General features: G+C 40.2%; 1 protein-coding gene across 1 annotated transcript in view; it reads right to left on the reverse strand.

The window, feature by feature from the left end:
* Positions 1–19,068, reverse strand: part of Lamb4 (laminin subunit beta 4) — a 98,527-nt gene that overhangs the window by 16,263 nt on the left and 63,196 nt on the right. Inside the window, exons 23-27 of the mRNA XM_042684798.1 lie at positions 12,536–12,632; positions 9,163–9,529; positions 4,766–4,926; positions 2,085–2,290; positions 589–792 (exon numbers count right to left, since the gene is read on the reverse strand). Coding sequence (XP_042540732.1) covers positions 589–792; positions 2,085–2,290; positions 4,766–4,926; positions 9,163–9,529; positions 12,536–12,632 — 1,035 coding nt within the window. The remainder of the gene's footprint in view (positions 1–588; positions 793–2,084; positions 2,291–4,765; positions 4,927–9,162; positions 9,530–12,535; positions 12,633–19,068) is intronic.

Raw genomic sequence — 19,068 nt, forward strand, 5'->3', positions numbered from 1 at the left:
AAGTAGCTAGGATTATAGGCATGGGCTAGTAATACCTGGCTCTCTATTTAGAACACTTAATTTTTCAGCCTCTAGAATACACAATGTCTAGAGTCTATCCTCTCTTGCTGGTAAATTAAATGGCACTTTACCAAAATCCAGGTTGTTTTTTTTGCCTTGGTAAGATTTAAAAAAATATTTTATTGTAAAGACGCTGTACAGAGAGATTACAGTTACATGAGTAAGGTAATGAGTACATGTCTTGTCCAACATTGTTACCCCTTTGTTTTTTTTTCCTACTGTTTCTTCCCTATCCACTCCAATCCTCCACCATCCCTCCACCCGCACTGAAGTTGCAAAGATCATTTCCAACATAGTGTCTTATGAGTATCATCGTTGCAATGGGTGATCCTGTGTCCTTGTTTCAGCATTTTGTTATTCCCCTTCTCCTCCCCAAATTAGATAAATGCATATACAAGATGCAGGGGACCAAAATCAAGTATAGTGACAACAGGGGATATACCATAGGGGGAAGAACATACAACAGAAACAACAAAAAAAGCACATAGTACATTAAAAACAACAAATCAAGCAGAAGACATTCTTTACCTGATTCGTCAACCCTTGAGTCTGGTTCTCCAAATGGTGGATCACAGCCTCTGCTTCCTGGGCTTTCTGAAGAATGTTCCTTGAGAGGGTCAGAAGGCCTTGGCAGCCGGGACCATCATACTGCTGGAGCCCCTCAGGGCCTGTACAGACAGAGCCCCCACAGGATGACAGATTGCAAGGCAAGCTCCCTTGTTCTCCACATACCTTACAGAAGAAATGTCAAAGCAACTTGTTAGCAGTGATTTTCTAATGCTATCCAGATTCTCTAAGGCCAAGTATTGTTTTTTTTTATTTTAATTTAATTTTATTATGAAAGCGATGTACAGAGGGGTTACAGTTATACATAAGTAAGGTAATGAGTACACTTCTTGTTGAATAATGTTACCCCCTCCCTTGTTTTTTTCCCACTCTCATTTCCCCCATGACTCCCCCTACAAGCTGTAAAGTTCATTTCCAACACAGTGTCTTGTATCACTGTTGCATTGGTTCACCCTTTATCCTTTGTCTCACCATTTTGTTATTCCCTTTCCTTTCCCCAAATCAGATAAATGTGTATACAAGACACAGGGTACCAAAATAAAAAACAGTGACAACAAGGGATAAATAAACCAAAGGAAAAAAATGAAAGAAAAAAGAAATAACTTCATGTAGTACATTAAAACAAAACAAAAACAAAAAGAACCTCTTGTTTCCATATCTTGGAAGCAATTTCAATTAGCATCATTTTATGTGGTCATACGTACATAGCGATTGAGCTATTGTGATCCTCTGCTAGGTCTATCCTTAGACATATACTAATTATTACAAATGAAGAAAACCATGGAGCCTGTGTTTCTTTGGGTCTGGCTTATTTCACCTGGTACTAGGGCTTGAACTCAGGGCTTTGTGTTCTTGCTTGGCTTTTTTTCACTTAAGGCTAGTGTTCTACCACTTCAGCCATATCTCCACTCTCAAGGCATTGCTTTGTCATGTAGGTTTCTTTAGTTGTTACCTACACTAAGTAGCAAGGGGGTGACCTTAGTAGATCCTGAGCAACTGAATAAGTATCTAAATTGTGAATTTTGTACCAATCTGTCCTTTTTGTACTTACAGGTTTTTTAAAGTTACATTTTAGTGCTTCCACATTAATTTAATTTTTATTCTTTGAAGATGGATATTAATTTTTACTTATAACAAAACAAGAAGAATAATGTCTATTTGCTATACTATTTTGTAACTAGTAATATAAAATAATAAAATCAAGCAGTAAGCTTTGATTTTTAATTTTGACTAATCCTTGAATCAAGGATATAAAATATAGACTAAGTATATTTATATTTTTGTGTATTGTACTACAGAAGGTATATTACATATTATTTATGTATTTATAAACATACATTTGTACTAATCATACTTTTATAAGTATAGATGAAATAAAAATAAATGAGAAAAAAGTACAGTTAAGGAGCTCTGTATACAAGAACCATAAACTTTTTATTAAACCATTATGTATTTACCTTTTCATTGAGTTTCTGGATATCTGGTACCTTAATCTGCTCTAATTTTCTCAGTAACAAGTCTTCTTTAGAAGTGACTGTATCTAAAATGGTAAGTAAGTTGTTCCTGGTATTTTCAGAGTTATTTATGATGGAACTGGTTTCATTAGTTTTCTTTTCAGCAGATTCTGATATGTGATAATACTTTGTGATGTTTTCTGAGGAATCTACAACATATTGTGGAAAGATAAAATAAAGGTAAATTAGATTTTGAAAAAAAATGAATATAATAACTATCCTGACAGTCATGCCACAATTTACTTCTTGTCTTGATCTCAATTTTCCCTATAAAATTTCAACACCCTTGCTTGAATTTGCAAATGAAAGGGAAGGATTAGATAAGTTGTAATAGATACAAGCCACTGACTTTCAAATCCTTTTTAGTTGGGCTTGGCCTGGCTCTTCTCTTTATTACCTGGGTTTAATCTTTGAACAAATCTCTTCAATTTCATCTCCTTACTCATAAATTGGTGATAAAAATTTGTAAAGGTCAAGTGAGACAATATGAAAATATTTTGTAAAATGTGTCACAGTCTGGGTGCCGATGGCGCATGCCTATAATTCTAGCTAGTCAGGAGACTGAGATCTGAGGATTGAGGTTTGAAGCCAGCATGGGCAGGAAAGTCCAGTAAACTCTTATTTACAACTGACCACCAGAAACCTAGACATAGTCCGTGGCTCAAAGTGGTAGAGTACTGAGTTTTTTCACTCAAGGCTAGTGCTTTACCATTTTGAGTGACAGCTCTACTCGCTTTTTAAATCCTAACTCCACATTTTAGGAACAAGAGGGCTAGAATCCTGATTTTCACTTTCTACACAATTATAATCCAGGTATGAGACAACTACACCTGCTATTTAAAAATTTTTTTGGTCACATTCATCAACATGGTCTTGAGGCTGGGAATGTGGCTTAGTGGTTGAGTGTTTGCCTATCATGAATAAGTGCTGGGTTCAATTTCTCAGTACCACATAAACAGAAAAAGCCACAAGTGGCACTGTGGCTGAAGTGGTAGAGAGGCTCAGGGACAATAGCCAGGCCCTGAGCTCAAGCCCTAGGACTAACAACCACTTGAGCCACAGTGCCACTTGCAGTTTTTGAGTGGTTAATTTGAGATAAGAGTCTCATGGGGACTTTACAGCCCAGGTTGGCTACAAACCATGATCCTCAGATCTCAGCCTCCTGACTAGGTAGGATTACAGGTGTGAGCCATCAGTGCCTGGCTAAAAAAAAATGTTCTTATTTATTAGAAGGATTTTCCATTTTTATTTATCTGGCAAACTTAGCTCCCTCCTGCAAGGCTCAGTTCAGTTATAATCTTCTCCCTTATAATCAGGAAGAACTTGGTTCTTGTACCCTGCAACCAAAGCAGATTCCTGTCTCCCTCGTGGCAGGGATAACTCAAGGGCAGGTACTTGCCATAATCATTTCCCTGTCTGTACTGTCCAACAGTGCTCAGTAACTGCTGTTGGCCTGCAAATTATAACATTTCCTGGTATGGAGTAGTTTTATTTTACCTTGCTTGCGGTTACTTCCAATGGATCTTGAGTTCTTTCAGTGAGTGCCTTATTCTACAGCAAGAAACAATAAATCCCTTATGCTTGACATGGTATTGATTAAATACTGTTAATAAATCTTTTCTAGAATTTATCTAATTAAATTTAGACATTCTTAATTGTAGTCTATTTTTTTTCTCTTTTGAATCAGGATCAAATGAGAAACAGTCACTACACAGAGAATAAGGCAAAGCAGTCAATGTTTATGCTTGACAAGAGTTCAGTATATTTCCCCTTTACTTCTCAATTAGATGGAGTAGGTGTGAGTAAATAACAGGTTGTCCAATTACAAATATAATAGGAAATGTCATCTTCAACAAGAGATGAGCTGATTAAAGCTTTGCTTTAGAATTCCATTTATCCTCCAAGTTGATCTTGGCTTTGACATGGCTCACATTCAGTTTTAAGAACTATGCAATATGAAGAAATGATTGCCAGTGTGTTACATGATTCCAGTTCCAACAACGTTCTCAGGAGGAATCTATTTCCTTTTTTGCATCATATTCTTTCACATTTGTGGTTGCTGGAAATGAAGTGGATTATTGCCAGGAAGGAAAAAAGAAAAGAAACCCTAATTTGCCTATGGCCACATGAGAATTTCTAAGTTACCGATTTGTTATTAGCTTACTTTGAGTTTTAATATTTGTGTAGTATCAGACATTGTTAACTTTTGTTATTTTGAACAAAAGCTATCCAGGCTCTTCAATGGTTTTTTTTTTTTTTTTTTTTTTTTGGGTCCAGTCGTGGGGCCTGAACTCTGGGCCTGAGCTCTTCAGCTCAAGGCTAGTGCTCTACCACTTGAGCCACAGCACCACTTCCAGCTTTTTTTCTTTTTGCTTATGTGGTGCTGAGGAATCGAACCCACACTCTACCACTGAGCCACCTCCCCAGCCCTCTTCAATGTATTTTTAAAAAATGTTTAAAAAGGTAAAATATCTGTGTACAAATAATACCTTGAATGCATGTATCTGCATGTTCTAAAGTGCTCAGGCATCATGGAGTAAGCAGAGAACAGCTCACTAATGGGATTTGCTGTGGATTTCATCCAAGTTCCTGCAGAAACAGTTACAGATCACTTTCTCTCTTACCTATAATGTTTGCATTAAGGATGCTGGATTGCAAATCAACTTCCTCCTGAAGGTTTTCAAGTAAAATGTCTGTTTCATTCTCCATTCTTTCTATAGTTTCCTTTAGATCTTTAAATTCATATACTGTTTTCAGTTGTTCACTTAGCTGCATGAATTGTTTCCTGTTGAAGAAAATGAATTTTATATGGTTAAGCTTTTATTATTTGACATATTGGTAATCAAAAACATGCCACAAAGTTGTCCCCATGATTAGGTGTCCTCAATTAAAAGGGACCTTCACACACATAATTTTCATTTGAGGTTATAAATCTGGTATTGGTTTTTCTCTTTCCTCTTACTTCAGCTTCCTGGCTATATTTCATCACTCATTTAAACTATGACAAATATTCAAGTTCTAGGAAAGGTTTTCTAATCTTTCCATTTCAAGTGTCCTGGCTGTTTTTCTCTTTGCTTAGCATTTCAAAGCATGTATTCAGACAAGATTCACTTAAAGCATTCAAAAAAAGCCAGTTTACACTTGGCCTTTAACACATGATAAAACAGAATGCTTTACCCAGTATAGGTAATATGAGTTCTTTATTTACAGTATAAGTCAGCATTCAACAAAATTCATTTTAGTTCTACTTCTAGAGAGTCTTAACTTTTAATTTACAATAGTGTTAAGGTTGTTTGCTGGCAAGAGGATACTGGATGTCTTTTTCCCGATTCCCTTTGACTATGACAGTTCACACCGATGAGAGGTATCTGGGCCTCCTGTGAGTTACTCTAGGTTGTATAAAACAGCTTTCAGGCCATGTCCAGCCCCGAGTCACTCCATTTATAAAAGAACACTTTTGACTTGAGTTATCTCATTTTGAGTATATGTGCCAAGACAGAATGACTCCACATCTTGTTTATATAGGCAAACAACCACTAGCTACCACATATGATAAGACACAAACTACTAATTCATTAGGGCCAACAAATCATCTGTGAATGTATCGTATCACATCAGAAACCTGAGCTGGTCAATCACACCAGGTGTAACCTGGGTTATAAAAGGAGCCTCCCAAGACTAAGACGTCAGGCACACTGACCTATCACCTGGTTGCTTGTAATGAGCCATCCTATCTGGCAGAACTGTCACAGTAAAGCAACTTTTCCTCTCCAGCTCAAGTGCAGTTTGTCCTGCCTGTAACACACAGCTCTCCTCAAATTGACACTTGAAACTGTCTGGACCTGCATTTGACAATATTGTGCCCTGAATAAGTCTGTGCCTGGGGTTTATAAAACTATATATATATATATATTTTTTTGTCAGTCTTGGGGCCTGAACTCTGGGCCTAGGCACTGTCCCTCAGCTCTTCAGCTCAAGGCGAGCACTCTACCACTTGAGCCACAGTGCCACTTCTGGCCTTTTCTGTTTATATCGTGCTGAAGAATCGAACCCAGGGCCTCATGCTTGCAAGGCAAGCACTCAACCACTAAGCCACCTTCCCAGCCCCAAAACTTTTTTTTAATATATATTTTTTATTGTATAGATACTGTTCAGAGGGGTTACAGTTATATGAGTAAGGGAATGAGTCCATTTCCTACTGAGCATTGTTACCTCCTCCTTTGTTTTTCTCCTACCATCCCTTCCCTCCTTACCTCCCCAACTACTCCCCTCCGCCCACCACAAGTTGTAAAGTTCATTTTCAACATAGTGTCTTGTACATCTCAGAGACTTTTTCTGTATCTCTATCAGTTCTCTAATTGTGCTTCAGTAAATCCCTTCTGAACCTTTCAAACTTTCAAACTTTTGCAGCCATTTTGTATTACACACACTATTGTGTGAAGTATAATGTGTGTTCTGAAAGTTAATATTTCTAAATAAGATTGGAATACAAGAAATTGTGATCAGCAACAGCCACAAATAGAAAGGGAATTCAGGAGTTCTTGGTGAATAAAAGCCAATGAAATTGACTTAGCTTGTGATTTTATTGCTATTCAATAAATTCTGAGATTGTGGAAACACAAATATGTTTCAGATATAGCTGATTCATGGCACAGACCTTTTTCTTACTTCAGTTTGCTGAGTTCAGCATATACAGTTCAGTTGGTTCAAGTGGATAATGAAGCTCTCCTTGATAGGGAAATTGGGTGCAGTCTTAAAGGGTACAATTGAGGGGATCTGAGTTATAAGTCTAATTTATCTTGGCACAAGTAAAGATATTAATGAATTCTTCCTAACCTTTCTTTTCTCTAACAGACTTCTTTCCCTCTCTTCTACAAACTTTTCCTTCAGGATCCAATCACCAGGACTATAGAAATAGCATTCTTTAGGCTAATGACAATAATACAAATAACATAGCCACTACTATTTGACTGGAATTCCTTAAGCATTTACTGTGTGCATTCACTATACTAAGTGGCTTGCTGGAGTAATATTCCCAAGAATCCTATGAAATAGACTCATAATATGTCTGTCTGTTTCTCTCAGAGGTGTTGCTTTCAGGCTGGCTTACTATTCAGTTAAGGATGGCCTTGAACTCAAACTCAGTAACTTCTAGTGTCAGCTTCCTGAATGTTAGAATTATAGGTGTGACCATGACCTCAGTGTGTGTGTGTGTGTGTGTGCGTGCGTGCGTGCACTATTACTGGCACTTGAACTCAGATCCTTAGATTTTTCACTTAAAGCTGGTACTCTACCACTTGAGCCACAGCTCCACTTCCAGCTTTTTAGTGGTTAATTGGAGACTTTCTTGCCTGGGCCAGCTTCAAACCACAATCCTCAGATCTCAGCCTCCTGCATAGCTAGGATTACAGGTGTGAGCCACTAGTGCCTGGCTGCTTCTGTCTTTTTGCATGAAGAAACCAAAGCTGGAGACCTCACATGCCTGAAGCCACATGGATAGTAAGTGGATTTGAACTAAGGTGGTTTGGCTTCTGAATTTTTAATGCTCATGGCAACGTAGGCTCCTTATTTTCTTGCTTCCTTTTGACTTGTAATATATAACAGTAAAGAAACACAAAATCTTCTTCAAATCCATCTTTAAAGATGGAGAGAGGAGATACATGCCTTTCTATGGAGGAGATCAGGGAAAGCTCAGATGGAAGATGGTGTATGGGGCCAGTAAAAAGCAACACGGGTTTAGTGGGTGGGCCAGGAGAGGACAGAGTATCTTGGCATCTGACTGATCAGGTCAGTAGCCAACTTTTTTTCTCATCATTTTAGCCTGGGTCCAGGACTCTTCCTACTGTTTTCTTTCTAACCCTGCTTAGGGATCCTGCAGTCCTTAGTCCAGAATGTTCATTGTAGGTTAGTTAATTCTGATATCTTATGGTACTTTGATATTTTCTAGTATCTATAACCACAAACCAGTGGTCCATGTCTAAAGCTCATCCTCAGACATGTTTTCTTTGGGCTACACAGAGAAAATCCAAATGTCTGATATTGCTTGGAAAGTGACAGACCAAGACAGAGCATGAAACCCTGAGTTCAAGCCCCAATACTGGCACATGTGAGTACACACACCAAAATAAATAAATAAATAAAAATAAAACTTCCACCACCACCAACAAACCTCCACAGTTTCAAATTAATTCAGGAAGTTTTCTTGGAAGGTGGGATTTTTTTTTTTTGAAATACGATCACATACTTTATTTTGCTAGTAAACTATATTAATACAGCTTTTGCCCAGAGCAAGTTGGTAAAGATTGTCTCTGGAGTCCCAAGGTCTCTGTGATGATTATCCAACTCTGCTACTACAGAGGGAGACCTGTAATATGTGGGTATATCTGTGTTCTAGTGGAACTTATCCACCAAAACAGTGCTATATTGGATTTGACCCATCAGCTGTGGTTTTCTGACATCTAGCCAAAGAGCAACCAATATAATTTCAAGAAATAGCTGATGAATGAAAAAAGAAACATTATAAAGTGATCTTGTATTTTGAAGGAATTACCATCCTTATTTTAAGACTAAACAACTGGAGAGTTTGGGAAGGTCTGGTAAGTTTTCCTTGATTGTAACATTGGAAAGTATGCTATTTGGTGTTAGGAATGACTACACTTCTAATTTTCTACCCTTTAGGGGAGATTGGATACAGTCACTGCAGTATGGCTATGGAGCAGTTTCATGTTTTCCAGCTATGCTGGGTTTGGGAATCTCAAGCTCCTTTTTTATTTAGTGTTAGGGAATCAAACCATGGTCTTCCCAATGCCAGGCAAGCATCCTACCACCAAATGACACTCCCAGCTCCCTATTTAACCTCTGAATAGTGCCATTTTGTTATAAGCAATGGCATTTGTGAGAAAAAAAATCACGTGAAATCCTAACTAGGCAAGAAAGGGATAGGCAAGCATGACGTGAGCACCAGGTGGGTGTCAGCATGAGTCAGTAGCTGGACTAGCTGTCCCCCGAGAGCCAGTCTTACCTCACAGAGTCATGATAGTCTTTGACTTTTAAGAATTCTCCAGGTGAGTGAAGAGGCTGTTTCAAAAGCCTCTCGATTGCAGATACATTCTCTCTGAGGTTTTGGAAGTCTACCTCACAGCCAGTCAGGGTCTCTCTTTTATCTTCCATGTTAGCAATTAACCCTTGCACTGCTTTGGAGAGGGAAGAAATGGTGTGGTCCCATTGATCAAAGCAGAAGTGACATGGAAGACAAGCAGGGAATTCCTGGTTGTGACCCCGGGCACAGTGGTCACATTGCTGGCCGCTAACACCCTCCCGGCAGTGGCACATGCCTGTGTCTGGGTCACACAGAGGCATCCGGGTTCCTTCACTGTTGCACTTGCATGCTTAAAAGAGAAAAGGAAAAGAGAAAGTCACTTGGTATTGTGCTCATGACTAGTAGAGGATGAAAGCCCTCTTCTCTCTCCCGGGGATATTCCCAACTCATGATTCTTGGGTGACTATTTAAAGACATTTGACTTCAAAGATCTGCATGATGGCCATTAAAATACAGCATGCCCCTCTGTATTCCAGTAACATATTAGCTCTGTTTTTGTTTTTAATATGGAAACTATCAGATGCTGTTTTATCTGTTTGAGCAAGGCATGTGGATGTCATGGGGCCTGTAGTGACTGTAGTGGCAGTAGTGACTGTGGTAGCTGCTGCCCATGCTGCTTCAGATGTGACACTAACCTTAAGAATTCCCAGCCTGGGGCTGGGAAGTGGCTCCGTGGTGGAGTGCTTGCTTTGCATGCCTGAGGCCCTGGGTTCGATTCCTCAGCACCACATAAGCAAAAAGAAAAAAAGCCGGAAGTGGCACTGTGGCTCACGTGGTAGAGCGCTAGCCTTGAGCTGAAGAGCTGAGGGACAGCGCCCAGGCCCAGAGTTCAAGCCCCATGACCGGACCCAAAAAAAAACAACAAAAAAAACCAAACAAACAAAAAAAGAATTCCCAGCCTGGAGGCTCATCCCTGTCATCTTCCATTATATCAAGAGACTGTTTCATTTTCCATAAACTCTATGCATTTTGTCGTCGTCGTCGTCGTCGTCGTCGTCGTCGTCGTCTTCTTCTTCTTCTTCTTCTTCTTCTTCTTCTTCTTCTTCTTCTTCTTCTTCTTCTTCTTCTTCTTCTTCTTCTTCTTCTTCTTCTTCTTCTTCTTCTTCTTTCTTCTTCTTCTTCTTCGTGTGTGTGTGTGTGTGTGTGTGTGTGTGTGTGTGTCATGGGGCTTGAACTCTAGGCCTGGGTGCTGTCCCTGAGCTTTTCAGCTCAAGGCAAGCACTCTACCACTTAAGCAACAGTGCCACTTCTGGTTTTCTGGTAGTTAATTGGAGATAAGTCTCATGGACTTTGCTGCCCGGGTTGGCTTTGAGCCATGATTCTCAGATCTCAGGCTCCTGAGTAGCTAGGATTACAGGTATGAGCCACTGGTGCCCAACTGTCTTAATTTTTTTTGGGGGGGTCCAGTTGTGGGGCTTGAATTCTAGACCTGGGTGCTGTCCCTCAGCTCTTCAGCTCAAGGCTAGTGCTCTACCACTTGAGCCACTTGCGGCTTTTTTCTTTTTTGCTTATGTGGGGCTGAGGAATCGAACCCAGGGCCTCAGGCGTGCAAGGCAAGCGCTCTACCACTGAGCCACCTTCCCAGCCCTCTTAATTTTTTTAAAATAGCTGATCACATACAGCATTTTGAGAAGGTTCCTGATGAAGTCAGAGGATGGGGGATGGGGAGGCCATTGCTGTCACTACTATTTCCAAGAGTTAGCCTGTGTCTTCAGACTCATTGGACGAAACAAGTGGTGTAAAATGTATATGACAGTTTGACTGTAAATATTGCCAATTGCAAATAAAACTTGATTAGCACAATGGACTCCATCAGATTCTACCCAGGGGCCTCATTCAGTGTGAAGCCTGTGGGGACAGCAGTATCACTTCACCATGGAGGCCATGGTTCCTCTCATTAAATGTCTTTGCCAGGAACGTCAGTGGATCTGTGGCCTAACTTGGTTTGCAAAGTTTCCCCACGTGTTTAATTTATTTAAAAGAAAAGGAAAGCATTTTTATCAAATGAGATTTCCAAAAAATTAGAGGGATGCAGGAAAAGAGACTTCAAAGACTTTTAAAGACAGATTTTTTTTTTTTAAGAGCCAAAACTTCCTCCTGGTTTTATTGTTTTGTTTTAGTGCTTGGAGATGGCACGAGGGCCTTGTCCATGCTAAGTAAGCACACTACCACTGCGGTACAGCCCCAGATCCTCCTCCCTTGTTGGAAACCAGCGATTCCACTCAGAAAACTGAGTTAAAGCATGGCCTGGAGCAATTCACTGAGGATATGTTTTCTGAATGGGGTAAGGGAATGATGGCAATATTTCTGTTAGCTATCAGAGTACACATGTATGGAGTAAAGAGAAGAGTTACTATCATAGCAATGTAGGGGTGATAATGATTACATATCGGTCACACCTTGGAAGCAGTTTGCTTTGGAAGCTGACTTTAAATGGCAACTCAAAAATCTCACGTCCTAGAACCAACCTGGCCTCCAAATTTGTGCTGCCCAATATTGTCCCCACTAATCACATGGGACTATTTCAGTTAAATAAATAAAATGAAGCAAATGTGCGCTTCTGTTCCTCACTTGAAGTGTCTGTGTTTGACGTCAAGTGTTTGACAGTTTCCTGTTTCCTGTGGCTAGTGGCTCCTGCAGTAGACAGTGCAAAGACAGAACATCTCCTTCATGGATCAAAGCTCTACTAGACAGTGCTGCCCTATGCCCTACAGTAGGATCTCACTCAAGAAAGACAGGCACTGGAACACAAGCTCCAAGAGGAATGGTGGCTCCTTGTTGTTCACCAGCTCTAGTACCCAGCCAACATTTTATGAACGTTGGTTAGATAAATACGCAAATGACTATTTAATAGACCTAGAGCTACAGATTTATTTTGAGGGAATATTACTCTGGCTTCCTCTGACCTATCTCCCAGCTTTGTTCCACCTCAATCCACAGTGGTTGATTTTCCTTAGCAGGCTTCCCAAGAGTGAATAATGGGCTCTCATCCATAATCCTGGCGTTTTGTGCCATTGTAATAACTTTGAGGGGTTTTCACACGAGTTGTAAGTTTTAACATAGATTCACATTTTAATACAGGCTAGAAATTTTAACACAGGAGAAATACATCTTTTTAGAGAACTGCACAAGTATTATTTTCAAAAGTAGTATTTAACTTTTGTGGTTTTCTAAGTTCATATTGCTAAAAGCAACAGCCAAGTAAAAGAACTTGAGACTCGTGGGGTGGGTTTGCATTATGCCCTGTGCGGACCAGCTGGCTGTACTCTTGTGTTGTTGGAGTTCCAGTACTTACGGATGCATTGTCTGGATGGGTCACTGTAGTAATTTTCCTTGCACTCACTGCAGCGTTTCCCACCATGGCCCAGTTTGCACGGACACTGGCCTGTAAGCTGTGAGAACAGTCATGGGTGAGGAATTGACAAGTGTTATGGGCTGAGCACATGATGAATTTTCATAGGAAATGCTTTCCTCTCTGGTGATTTAGAACATACAGCTGTTCAAGGGTGGAGGAAGGACATTTCCCATGGCCAGCAAGAAGCCCGGACAATATCACGAATCCAGAGTTAATGTGTTTTGGCTCAGAGCTCTTGAACATACCGCCTGGTTCCAGCTGTTCAGGGACAGGTGGCCCCAAACTAGGAAACATACACAGATGTAAATGAAAACAAAACACACATTGGGAAACAGGCCACATTTTTTTCCTCAACTGTTATGGGAGTTCCCCATAAGAGACAGAAGGAGAGATGCCAAAGACCTGGCCCAACATTCATCAATTAATTTGGCAAGAAATGTTTCCATTATGGAATATGTCGTGTAGTTTCTACCAAGGAGACTAATGTCTTACTCAACAAAATTATAGTTTTTTGTGTGTTTTATATTCATCATTTAATGACAGTTCCTTAACTGTGTTTTGGGGAAAAGACTGAACTTTCCTATACCCTACCAACTTGCTTCTTGACTGGCTTTTATAAAAACTGAAGAGGTTGGACCATAACAGGAGAATAAACAGAACTAAATTATTTTTGTGGTATCTTAAATTATATTTGATCATATCTGCCTAAACATCTGTAAATATACTTCTAAAGAATAACTGGATAATATGGCAACTAGATAAACCAAGCTTCTCTCCATATTTGGAGATCCTATTAGCTTCTGCTCAAGTATAGGGAGTTATGAGTTTGTTTTCCCCAAGGCCTAACATGCTGATGGCTGTTCTTGGTTGTTAGGCAGTGTTTTCTTATACGAATGCATAATCTGCCTCCTTGTAACCTGCTCCCTTTATTCTGAGTCTTATAGAATTACACAAGCAGGCAGTCTCCGCGTTCCCCAACCATACAAGCCATCTCAACATCTCAACTGCTCTTCGTTTCTCTCCCTGGGGCTCACCACTTTTTATCACAGATAGCATTTTCCCACCCATTATCCTAGTCGTCTTATTTTGAATACATAAATGTTTTGCCCATGTTTACAATGTAATACTTAGCAGAAAGACAAATCCTGCATGTTCTCATTCGTGAATAGAAGTTAAAAATTGGATCTCAGAGAAATAGAATGATAACAGTGGTTATCACAGGCTGGAAAGAGTAGAAGGAGGGGAGGATCCAGACCTCCTTCTACCCTTAAGCTCTTTTGTAGCTTAATGGATGCAAAGTCAAATGGGAGGTTTAAGTTCTAGTATTCTATAGCAAAGGGAGTGACTATGGCTAATAGTGACACATGTATGTATGTCACTATTATATATAAATATAAATAAATATATATATTTAAAAAGGGCTAAAAAACCTGAGCACCAGGCTCATGATCAGTGGCTCATGCTTGTAATCCTAGCTACTTAGAAGGCTAAGATTGGAGGGTTACAGTTCAAAGTTCCAGACTGGGCAAGAAAGTCCATGAAACTTATTTTTAATTAACCAGCAAAAAGATGAAAGCGGAGCTGCGGATCAAGTGGTTGAGCATCAGACTTGAGCAAAACAGCTCAGGGACATTACTCAGGCCCTGAGTTCAAGCCCTGGAACCAGCGTGCACGCACAAGTGCGTGCGCGCACACACATACACACACACGCACACAGAAAGCTAGAAGAGAGGATTTTGGATGTTTTCAACACAAAGAAGTGACAGATGTTTGAAGTATAGATATGATAATTGCCCTAATTTGATCATGATACATTGTAGATGTGCATCAAAATATCACACCATATTCCATAAAAGATAAAGGTATCTGTGCCATGTGCTTTATAAAGTTGTCAATAGTTGTGGTGCTCAGCAATGACAGAAGCGCTCCACAAGTGCTCTGGCTGAGTGGTATTGTGTTGGCCCTGTGCACAGCATGACCTCCCACCCACTGCAGCCTGAGCAGGCACTGCCTCTCTGGCAGGCATGGCACTCTGCTGGCTCATCTGAAGCCTGCACACAACAAAAAGTCTCCAGTGTTTTTCTCATGAGCTGGTGCCAAATGATTACTCCTACCATGTATTTATGCAAGACATTTATAAAATTCAATTGCACAACTTTACTTTTACCCTGTTCACATTTCATCTTGTTTCCAGCCCACACAATATCCTGGTAGGATAGCTGGCTTCATGTTCTGTCTTCATCATATTAGCTTACAGCATTGCAGCATCTGCACATTTGAGAAGCTTGTTTGTCCAGCTCCATCTAAACTGTGAGGCAAACATTGGCCAGCACATTTGCATCTCTCTGTGGGAATGCACTAGGGACTACCTCCTGGCTGATACAGAGACATTTATCAGTAGTTGTTTAAACAGCTGGGAATCTAATTGTCCACATGTCTTCTCTGTATTCTAATGAAAGTGTTTTCTGAGTGTAGAAAGCAACCGTTCTCAAGGGATCCTCATGGACCAAACAACCCAAAGTGCCCTCATCACAAGGGGCTTTTCAGTTAAACTAATGCCATCTTATCTCCAAGTTCATAGGCTGCCTTGGGCTTCCACCAATGAACTGTGTGTTGAGGGGTGCTTCATATGCATCCCAAAAGATCTAAGTGGTGCCATGAATATTAGAAGTCTTTCATGGTTTAGGAAGCTAAGCCATTTTCTAGAGGCCTACCACTTTATCTCATGTTTGATGGATGCAAGAGTAAAACATGACCATGGTATAGTCATCTAGTGCCCAGATCTTAGCTTGTAATACTGCAGTAAAGAAACCAATGCTCATTGGAGGCATGACCAATTTGCTTTGGCCATGAGAAGCTCTTTAAATTGGCCAAAGCTGGAACAATTTAAACAACAAAAGAGCACTGACCCATAACAAATAGTATAGTGTAAGTATTCATGAATCCACAGTGATATAAGTGAATGATGGACTAGATGAGTATCACAGGGGACAATTACTCCAATTACTCCAATTACTCACAGAAGGATGTAACTCTTCATTCCTTCCTTCCAAAGAGTACAGTGAGGAAAGGAGATATAGAGACCTGACAATATAGAGACCTGACAAATACTACAAATACTGCTAGGTGATCGAAATCCACGTGAAATTCATGTGCATATGACATACGAGAAAGAGGGTAATTCACCTCCCTCTCTTCTCACAACCAAAAAGAGAAAGATAAATCTGAATGAAAAGACATTCTATAAAGTACTCCTCAAAACTATAAAGGTCATTAAAACCAAGGGAAAACCTGAGAAAGTTTCACAGCCATGAGAAACCCAAGGAGAAATGACTAACTGTAATGAGTTCTGGATGGGGTCTTGGAACCATAAGAGGACATGAGGTAAAAAATGAAGGAAATTTAGATAAATTTTAGAGGTTAGATAATGTGATAGATCAACATTGGTTCATTAATTGTGACGAATGTATCATAAGATGCTAATAAGAGGGGAAATTGGGTTTGGGATATATTTTATCTGTACTACTTCACAGATCTACTTTTAAAATGAAAAGTTTGTTTTTGAAAAGGAGTGGTAGGTGCAGTGGCTCAAGCTTGTAATCCTAGCTACTCAGGAGGCTGAGATATGAGGATCACGGTTCAAAGCCAGCCCGGGCAAGAAAGTCCGTGAAACTCTTATTTCCAATAAAAACCACCAGAAAATCGGAAGTGGCGCTGTAGCTCAAGTGGTAGAGCGCTAGCCTTGAGCTAAAGAGTGCAGGGACAGTGCTCAGGCCCAGAGTTCAAGCCCCATGACCAACAAAAAAAAAAAAAGTTGATGAGATGTCATCTGAACCCATGGCTGGGCATGGTGATGTGCCCTGGTCCCTGTCATCCCCACCTACGTGGCAAGTACAAGTAGGAAGATGATAGCCCAGGTTAGCCAGGGCATAAAGTGAGACTCTACCTTGAAAATAATCAATAGAAGATGGGGCTGCAAGGGTGACTCAAGTGGTAGGGTTCCTGCCTAGCAAGCATAAGGCCCTGAATTCAATCCCCAATACCACCTCCTCCCCCCACCAAAAAAGAGAGGGGGATTGTGTATGTGTATGTTTGTGTGGGTTAGTGGGAGAGGGTTGGAGAAAAAGAAAAAAAAAGAGGAGAAAACATATTCTACCTCAAGCAGGCTTGGTGACTCATGGCTATAATGGATGGAAGCAGATGGAAGGCTTAGGCAAGGGGATTAAAAGTTTGAGGTCAGCCTTGTATTTGATTGTGTCTCAAAAAAATTTTTTTAAAGGAAAGAACTATCTTCAAAGTTTACTTATATAAGATGTGATTATTGAGTCGTAAGTTGAACAGTGGAGCTGACACTGAAGTTGATTCATGCTTACTAATTTCAAGACTCCAGTTTCTTAAGTTAGCATTTCTTATTCCAATTAAAACTTTCATCCCTATATTATAGTGCCACGCCGACCCCAGTAGAGTCTGCTTAGCATGGGAAACCATCTATCAGACCATGATAGGGGCTTCGAGACCTATCTCTGAGTCTTGGGACTTCACCGAAGTCTACCTCAGAGAATGGGGCTTTACAGAAACCTATCTCCAAGTTTTGGGACTTCACCGAAGTCTACCTTGGAGAATAGGGCTTCTAAGAGGCCTACTCCTGGGAAAAGGCTGGAAAAACCCCTGGGAAAAGATGTGTTTCTGCCTTTCTTCACTGCATAAGAGTGCCTATTAATCTTTTACTGCTTCTACTGCTCTTTGTACTTGCTCATTGTCAACGTTCCCTTATTCAAAGCTCTTTCTTAAGAGTGTTGACGACCCCAATATCTGATGAGTGTCTTAAAAATATGACTAACTCACCAGAGTTAAGTGCTACCCTGAAACACCTCTTATGGAGGCTAGGAGATAAGTTATAAGTAAATATAAAAGTATTGGGGGTTTCACAAAGTCACTTCAGCAGAAGGAATTATTTGTAAGGGATTTACAAGAAGCTGTAGGCTCAGCTACAACAGAAGGAATGTATGGCAATTGCTGAGATAACTACTTAGGAGAAAGAACTTCTTGTTACTCTCTTTCATTTACTAAAAGACTTGCTAGATGTAGGCCTCGGTGACCTTGCTATTGAGGAAAGAACAGGAAAGATCTTATGGGACAGTTAAGGCCTCTATAGAAATAAGGTAATGGTTAGTTGATGACAAAACATCGAAACCCATTATATTTCTTAGAGATAAGCCGGAAACAAGTGCCTATCAGGTGACCAGCTGGTGACCACCCAAGAAAGAAGCCCTGCAGCAAGATTGTGTAACCTTTTGCCCTTTCTCATGGAGACTTTTGCTATAAAAGTTTGTTATCCTCTGCATTAAATCGCACTCAGCATCCACTCCTAATGTGTGTGAGTTGTCTGTTTGCCATCTCCCCACCTATTCCAGGTTCCTCCCTTAGGTGTCCTCCGTCGTCCCGACAGAACCCGGTCCGCGGCATTATAGATTTCAAATTTTCTAAAATTTCTTATTATTGTTTTAGTCCTATTGTTTATATCAATGGAAAAGCATTTTAAAAACATGCTTGTTAAGCCACAAATAAAGACAAAACAAAAAACAAGCATGATATTAATTTTTTGTTTGTTTTTTTGTTTTTTGTTTTTTGGGGCCTGAACTCTGTCCCTCAGCTCTTCAGCTCAAGGCTAGTGCTCTACCACTTGAGCCATAGCGCCACTTCCGGCTTTTTTCTTTTTGCTTATGTGGTGCTGAGGAATGGAACCCGGGGCCTCAGGCATGCAAGGCAAGCGCTCTACCACTAAGCCACCTTCCCAGCCCCATGATATTAATTTTATCTGCAAGAGGACAATATTATAGTTTTTTAATTTTAAGTTTTCTTTAGCAGAAGTAAGGTTTGAACTATGGACCTTGTGCTTTCTAGGCAGGTGCTCTACCACTTGAAACACACCTAAGTCCTTCCTGATTTTTCAGTTATTCTTGAGATAAGGACTCACATTTTTACCCAGGACCAGCCTTGGTCTGGTCCTTCTGCATAGCTGGGATTAAAAACATGAACCATGCTTGACTTGTCTGTTGAGTAGGATTCTCAGTAACTTTTTGCCCAGGCTACCCTCCAACTGTGATTTCAAATAGCTGCAACTTACTTGTTACAGTATTTTAAAAACTCTACTCCTTGTTTCACCAACTAAAATTGACACATGCTGTTAATGTGTATTAATTGAATTTTGAACAGAAAACCTGTGCTCTCTAGCCTATATTCTTTGTTGCCAGTGCTGGGGCCTGAACTTATACTTGTGTGCTGTCCCTTAGCTTTTTCACTCAAGTCTGGCACTCTACCACTTAAGCCACAACTCTACTTCTGGCTTTTGAGTGATTAATTGGAAATAAAAGTCTCATGGATTTTCCTGCCCAGGCTGGCTCTAAACCTCCATCTTCAGAGCTCAGGTTTCTAAGTGGCTAGGATTACAGGCATGACCTACCAGCACCTGG

Source organism: Dipodomys spectabilis, unplaced genomic scaffold (assembly GCF_019054845.1).
Source record: "Dipodomys spectabilis isolate Male_0828 unplaced genomic scaffold, ASM1905484v1 ptg000089l, whole genome shotgun sequence".
Lineage (NCBI taxonomy): Eukaryota > Metazoa > Chordata > Mammalia > Rodentia > Heteromyidae > Dipodomys > Dipodomys spectabilis.